Source organism: Lottia gigantea (assembly GCF_000327385.1).
Source record: "Lottia gigantea unplaced genomic scaffold LOTGIsca_55, whole genome shotgun sequence".
Classification (NCBI taxonomy): domain Eukaryota; kingdom Metazoa; phylum Mollusca; class Gastropoda; family Lottiidae; genus Lottia; species Lottia gigantea.
Genome location: NW_008709889.1, coordinates 1563106 through 1571096, shown reverse-complemented (window position 1 = coordinate 1571096; position 7991 = coordinate 1563106). Strand labels below are relative to the sequence as shown.

Below are 7991 nucleotides of genomic sequence, written 5' to 3'. Positions count from 1 at the left end.
CCAAAAACTCTACCACTCGATATCAACTCAGCATCTGATTTATAAGGATGACGTGAGGTGACGTTAGGCCCACCGACCGAACGGCTTGAATCAAATGATTAGGGTTATAATTCTATTGCTGGACACGCTGTGTAGGCACTAAACTTGCCGTTATTGAAAAGCTTTATATCCCCACCCCATTGACACTCCAAGAGAGTTCACCTTTTTAAGATTTGTGGGCTTTTTTATACGCCCACACGTGCTCACTCTACAGACTACAATTCTCTATTGATTCTTTTGATCTTTTGTATACATGTGTGTCAATATCATTATGAAGATGTGCACTATTGAATTTGGTGATGATCCGATGATTTTCTTTAGAGATATCCCATAAAACTCTGATATCGCGTTCGTGTTTTTTTCACTTATTTTGCTCGTGCCCACTCTACATGCTACAATTCTCCAAGGATTCTTTTGATTGTTTGTATGTGTGTCAATATCATTATGAAGATATGCACTATTGAATTTGGTGATGATCCGATGATTTTCTTTAGAGATATCGCATAAAATTCTGATATCGCGTTCGTTTTTTTTTCTTCACTTTTTTGGCTCGTGTTCACTCTACAGACTGTTGATTTTTTTAATCTTTTGTATGTGTGTCAATATTATTATGAAGTTGTGCGCTATTGAATTTGGTGATGATTCGATGATTTTCCTGAGAGATATCGCATAAAACTCTGACATCGCCTTTATTTTTTTCTTCACTTTTTTGGCTCGTGCTCACTCTACAGACTACAATTCTCTATTGATTCTTTTGATCTATTTATTGTATGTGTGTCAATGTCATTATGAAGATAATTATGCACTATTGAATTTGGTGATGATCCAATGATTTTGTTGAGAGATATCGCATACAACTCTGATATCGCGTTTTTTTCACTTTTTTGGCTGTGTTCACTCTACAGGCTACGAGTTTGTTTTACAGTTCACATTTAGCTCTTTATCAAGCTGCTGGTGGGCGTATTCGCTTGCGCAAGCCTATGTTGTTTTTTTTTAAATGACAATTTTGTAACTTCGACTTATCATTTATTTGACATTTAAACCACCTAGGTAATAATTGAAGAATTTTTAATTAAAATTTTTTTTTTTTACAAGATTCGTTGAATTAGGTCAAAATAATTTCCATCCAGGTGAAAATTAAAGATTTAATTAAAAATTGCACGAATTATAGGTGAAAATTTTGAATTCAAAATTAAAAGTGAAATATGTCGTATGTGAGCCACCTTACATAAGCATCATTGCTTTGAAACTGTGGTCAAAGAGGGATAATTCAGACTTAACTGTGGTCTGACTTCTCATCGCTGGAAAAATTTTAGTAACTCTAATGCGAGATAACTCTAGTTTGTAGTACTTTGAGAAACAAGATGGCTGCGCCCATGAAACACATTACAGAATGACTACTTCGACCAGTCTTCTGTTCAGTAATTGTTTAATCTTTGTGTAGGTTACACATTTTCACCGAGTTGAACATTCCGAACTTTTGTGGTATTGAAGTTTTTACAAACACATACAGTCTGGATAAACAGTCTTGATCTGTCACTCATTTGAATTCTGCTGGTAATTCTCTTCTTATTTAGCTAAATATGAATTGATTATGAGACAAACTGGTATTTATCCAAGTCATTAGAACACGTCTACTTTCTATTCATATAAGTAATATGAATGAAGGCATGGCCTTGAATGAGAAAGCAGGTTATTGATAAAATAACAATAATTAATAATAATCAAATAAACGAAATTCAACCTGATCTGTATGTAATGCAAACTACTTTGTCTTCTAATCATATGTGTGAAGGTAATCTCCTATGAATACAATATCTGTAGATAATCTTTTATAAGGTATCTAGACAAATTTCTATAAGGTGTAAAAGTAATCATCTATAACAATGACGTCATTATAACGTGACGTATGATGTCAACAAAGCCGCCATCATTGCTTTGGAGAAAGTCTTGGGAAATTAGGTCAAAGCTGTAATTTTATTCCTTATGACGCATAGAATATCCAGGAAAAGTAAAAATAAAACGTAAGGGGTGTTAAGTTGGTACAAAACATCCCTTTCTGTGTTTGAAACAATTGTCGTATCACTCCGAAGCTACCCGGATTGACTGCTATCTAAGTCGAATTTATCCTGGGTTAATCTGATTCGATTTGGTCTAAAAACCATTTATCCTGTATCAAATAAAATTTGATTATGGTAATCAGCGCATTTATTGTAGCAGCAAATCAAATCAAATCTAGTAAATCAACTTTGGAGCGTCGTAGCTCTGTTAACTTCCGCTTTAGTAATGGCGTCCAACATGTCAAAACCATTACGTGCAAGGTAATTTCTTCCTGCCTTGCCGCCATCTTGGAAACTATGAATAGTATAATGTTCATTTATCCTGCAGTATAAATCAGATTCGATTTGTGACGTCATTCTGATTAGGGTAATCGAATCAGATTTAAGTGCGTAAAAATGTCTCTAGTTGTCAACAAACATGGCGGCCCCCATGATCCGCCATCTTTTTTCTCACTTTTTTTTGACTACCCGTGGGGCATAAATTTTCTGAAACGAATTGATGTATATGTATGTGTTACCATTATAGAGAGCTTCGCATATTAGCATTTTCATTTTGATTAATGAAAATAAGGGAACCCATCTTTAAACATTTTTGTTTAATTGATTGAATTTGTACTTCAACCAAAGTGTAAAGCCTACCATCTGCAGCTAAATAATTCGTTTTAAAGTGACACTACGTCTTAGAATGAACATAACATGTATGAATTTTAAACTTGGCCAATAAGAGCACATATTCATCAGTAGATATACCTGGTGTCATAAATAACATAACAGGATCCTTATATAATCCAATAAATCCAAAAAACTTAGTTATTATCCATAAATATGCAATTAAGTATTGAAAAACGCTTAATATCATGATTAAGCGTTTTTCAAAAAGTACTTAGTTTTATAAATTTTCCAATTTTCCAGATTTTACAGGGATTTTGTTGTAACTTTTGACACCAGGAAAGTTCACTGATGAAAATATATACTCATATTGACAATTCTTTAGAACTTAAATTTTATGTTCATTCTAAGACGTAGTATCACTTAACAGACACTTGAATTCATTTGAAAATATCAGGGAAAATGCAGTTAATAATAAAGTTCACAGAGTTATTTTAGTTTTTTCAAGTAAGTTAATAAAAAGAAATTTGACCCCTAGGGTCATAGACAAGCATCCAATGTGTGTACAAAAGATTGATATGTTTTGATTACTAGTATTGGTATTTTACAGATTAGCCCTGAAGTTGGCCATTGGTAAAAATAAGCTGTGTTATTTAACTTATTTCTTGTGTCTTCTGTAAAGCTGACAATATTTCATAAACATGGGGAAGATACGGAGAGTAAGAGAAAAATACCATTCTGTAGCAAAGAAAAATCTCAAAAGTTCTTCTGAAGACAACAAGATGGTAGCTGAAGAAAATGATAACATTGTAGGATTATCATCTGAGGTTTGTGATACAGTAATGATTATATTATTATAAAACAATACTGTTATAGAATCCACCAGACTGACTCTCGGAAGCACAGACATCGGATTTTTGTTACCTTGAGGAGGATTTGAACCCATGGCACCTAATCAGGTGGTTGAAAGATTACAAGTTACTATTAGATGACACAGATAAGATCCTGGTTTTATTGTATTTTCAAACTGGCGCCTTGTCTAGAAAGACATAGTTAATTTTAATATGTTTCAGGAAGTGGCTTCTAATATGGTGATACAAGATAATATATTCAGTACAATTAATATAGATAAATCGAAACTCAGTCAAAGACTCCCTGATTTTGATGCCAGATCAGCTATAACCAGTAAAACATTGAAAGGACTTAGCCTGAAGAAGAAGGATAAATTGAAATTAAGAAGGGAATATTTCATGCAAAGTAAGTAAAATATCAGATGGTTACAATTATTAGTTAGGTTTTTTTTGTTATTATATTTTAGAAATCTGATGCTAGTTAAGTTAATATATTATAGAAATCAATGCTATGAAAGTGAAATTATTATATTTTAGGAATCCAATATGCTAGCAAAATGAAGTCATTATATTTTAGATACCAATGCAATAGAAGTGAAGTTATTATATTTTTTTAGAAATCAATGCTAGTAAAGTGAAGTTATTATATTTTAGAAATCAATGCTATAGAAATGAAGTTATTATTTTATAGAAATCAATGCTATAGAAATGAAGTTATTATATTATAGAAATCAGTGCTATAGAAATGAAGTTAATTTATTTTAGAAATCAATGCTATAGAAGTGAAATTAATATTTTATAGAAATCAGTGCTATAGAAGTGAAGTTGATACACTGGTATTTTAGAAATCAATGCTATAGAAATGAAGTTAATATTTTATAGAAATCAATGCTATAGAAATGAAGTTATTATGTTATAGAAATCAATGCCATAGAAGTGAAGTTAATATATTTTAGAAAATCAATGCTATAGAAGTGAAGTTGATACACTGGTATTTTAGAAATCAATGCTATAGAAGTGAAGTTAATATATTTTAGAAAATCAATGCTATAGGAGTAAAGTTAATATTTTATAGAAATCAATGCTATAGAAGTGTAGTTAATATTTTATAAAAAATCAATGCTATAGAAATGAAGTTAATATATTTTAGAAATCAATGCTATAGAAATGAAGTTATTATTTTATAGAAATCAGTGCTATAGAAGTGAAGTTGATACACTGGTATTTTAGAAATCAATGCTATAGAAATGAAGTTAATATTTTATAGAAATCAATGCCATAGAAATGAAGTTAATATTTTATAGAAATCAATGCTATAGAAGTGAAGTTAATATTTTATATAAAATCAATGCTATAGGAGTAAAGTTAATATTTTATAGAAATCAATGCTATAGAAGTGTAGTTAATATTTTATAAAAAATCAATGCTATAGAAATGAAGTTAATATATTTTAGAAATCAATGCTATAGAAATGAAGTTATTATATTATAGAAATCAATGCCATAGAAGTGAAGTTAATATATTTTAGAAATCAATGCTATAGAAATGAAGTTAATATTTTATAGAAATCAATGCTATAGAAGTGAAGTTAATATTTTATAAAAATCAATGCTATAGAAGTGAAGTTTATATACTGGTATTTTAGAAGTCAATGCTATAGAAATGAAGTTAATATTTTATAGAAATCAATGCTATAGAAGTGTAGTTAATATTTTATAAAAATCAATGCTATAGAAGTGAAGTTTATATACTGGTATTTTAGAAGTCAATGCTATAGAAATGAAGTTATTATTTTATAGAAATCAATGCTATAGAGGTAAAGAAAAAGAAAGATAAAGAAAGAAAGAAAAGAGAGAAAACAGCTGTAGTTGGTGATATGGCTGTAATAGAAGAAGCTTTACCTACCTTAGATTTATTAATGAAGACATCCACCACAAAAGAGAAAGTGTTAGTTATTTAATCACTATTAACTTTGGTTAATGCTTTAACTTGGTTTGAACTTGATCATTTTGATATTCTTGTCTTGAATATAAGGATAAACAAAAATTTCACTTTTCATGTTGTTACATGATATCAACATCATTATTGTTGCATAACCTAGGAGTATATTTTGTTATGAATATTTTTGTAGGCCTCATGTTCCCAAGAAGAGATGTGTACAGAAGGCTAAGAATAGAGTTAAGAAAGGGTAGGTATATTATATTCTATTATTTGTAACAAAGTTTCGCCAGTTTTAAGTGTTCTCGATTATTATCAAATTTGGATCTTGTACCACAGAGACAATGATTAAAATTGTTTTCTTCAATTACATGGGTGATTTTGGGGGTTTCCTTGGTTAAGTATATTTGTAATGTTTTAATTTCTCTTTCAGATTAAGCAATATAAAATCATTTAAACAAGTTTTAAAACATTCAGCTTTCAAAAACAACCCTGGTGCTACAATTAATGAACATTTACATAATAAACTGAAACAAGAAGAAAGTGATGAATCCTAACAGTAATTAAACAGTCTTACTTCTAGGACTTTTCACTATATATCTTCTCAATAATAAAACATGAAATGATGTCATCTTAAATGCATATTGGTACTTTACATAGATGTCTGTGGAGCAATCTTGTTTCTTAATCAATATTAATTTTGTGGGCAATTATTGGTTTACTTGCTATTTTTTAAGAAAACAGGAATAAGGATTACCTGAATATTCGGAAATTCTGATTTCCTTCTAGTGTCAAAATTCTGAATAACAACACTAAAATACCCAAATAAATCTGATCTCTTTCGGCCAATTTGCAAAAAATATACAGTAATTTCTAATTAGATTTATAATTGTAGTAGTTATTAATGATAGATGAATGAATAAGTGCATAAGGTTGAATGATTGAAATGTACATGAATTAATTTAATTAGACCAATGTACTGTCATGTTGAAATGAAATATATTAAAGCAGATACATGTACCATGAATGTATTTTCATCTTTCATTAAAATATATTTTTTAAAAAAAGACCCTGAGTATACATTTATTACTGAGCAGTTGCAAGCATAGACCAAGGTATTTGGGAAATGTATTGAAAGAGATACAATGGATTACAGTAATCTGTAAATGAATTATAGTAAAATGCTAGTAGATATCAGATATACATTGATTAATGTGATCAACATTGAAGCACATACATACCTCTACCAAACCTCATTGATAGTCAGAACAGGAAAAAAAGTTGTCCAAGGGAGGAATAAACAATATAAGGGTTAAAATCTCAATGGCGTATTTAGGAGGTGTACCACTCCCCCACTCAGACCTGTTAAGGTCTTCTGAAGTGAAAATAAAGCCATCTAAATGCTCAATATTCATCTCAAGTCATCTGAAATACGTTGCTGAACCCCTGAACTAGAGAGGTTTCTACTCGCCTGGAAGAGACACCTATCATTTTTGGCCACCCCCTCAGTTATTTTCTAGATAAGCAAGTTTTTCGGGCAAAAATCTCATAACTAGGTTAAATATTCGGGCAATCTCAGATATCTCGCAGGGGGCGAGATATCGGACGTAAACCTGACCCAGCTTCTGACACCCATATCTTTAACATTGAAATTCTGTATGTTTCAAATGACTTTATTCCTGTTGAGGCGTGAATAGGGCCACAGAAGTTGGTTTATAGAACTGTATACGTTGGAAATAATTATTATTATTTGAAAATTCCTCTGCAAACCGACATTCATATTAAAACAATTCTGCGTGAATCAGTCACTATACAATCTGTAGAAGAAAATCTCTATAAACCGCTTGTCTCGGGTCCCAAACTGGCTAATTTATAATTGATTAACCGGCCACTGGATACATAAATTGTCTATTTATTGGTATTCCGCTGATAATATTTAAAGTGATGATGACATTTGATTACATCAAAATGAACGAAATGAACGACTAATCACTAATCCAATTGAAAGTTTAATTCCATTAGATGGACTCCAAGGATTGACTAAGAACGTAACTCTGTTTGAGAAGCCAAGACTGACATTCCCTCTAAACCGTGGTATGGTTTACCTTATTCGTCGGTTCACATCAAAGCAAACCAAAATACTCTTTGCTGTTTATGACAACATTTATACATTTTATATCAGCTAATGAACAATTAACAAGCATTGCAACATACCTTCCAAGAAATGTAGAGAAAAATCAGACAGACTCATAGACTTATTATTTTTCTATAGCTCTATGGTCGGACTACATCAGTAGCAGCCACCTCATAGCCTGTAGTAAAGTATCATAGCTGTTTGAATTACACTTATTCTATCAGAGTCATAATCTGAACTATTTTTGAGACTGTTTCGATTGATAGTATCGTTGGTGGTGAAGGGGAAGTAACTCTGATATGTTGCTAAGTTGGCCATGTTTGTTTACAACATGGCCGCCATTGAACGAATCTGAAGAAG

At 31.0% G+C, this 7991-nt stretch overlaps 1 protein-coding gene across 1 annotated transcript; it reads left to right on the top strand.

The window, feature by feature from the left end:
* Positions 1 to 1448: 1448 nt before the first annotated feature.
* On the top strand, positions 1449 to 6557 carry LOTGIDRAFT_234815 (hypothetical protein). Its single transcript, XM_009063111.1, has 6 exons — positions 1449 to 1596; positions 3319 to 3535; positions 3782 to 3965; positions 5359 to 5506; positions 5691 to 5747; positions 5931 to 6557. The coding sequence occupies exons 2-6, from the start codon at positions 3410 to 3412 to the stop codon at positions 6052 to 6054; spliced, it is 639 nt and encodes a 212-aa protein (XP_009061359.1). The 5' UTR covers positions 1449 to 1596; positions 3319 to 3409; the 3' UTR covers positions 6055 to 6557.
* The last annotated feature ends 1434 nt before the right edge of the window (positions 6558 to 7991 follow it).

What these genes read in the sequence shown, in the direction of transcription:
- LOTGIDRAFT_234815 (XM_009063111.1), top strand. Translation starts at nt 3,410, where the DNA reads ATGGGGAAGATACGGAGAGTAAGAGAAAAATACCATTCTGTAGCAAAG. An exon ending in AAGGGAATATTTCATGCAAA is followed by an intron (nt 3,966 to 5,358) that starts GTAAGTAAAATA and finishes ATTATTTTATAG; the next exon opens with AAATCAATGCTATAGAGGTA. An exon ending in AAGAATAGAGTTAAGAAAGG is followed by an intron (nt 5,748 to 5,930) that starts GTAGGTATATTA and finishes TTTCTCTTTCAG; the next exon opens with ATTAAGCAATATAAAATCAT.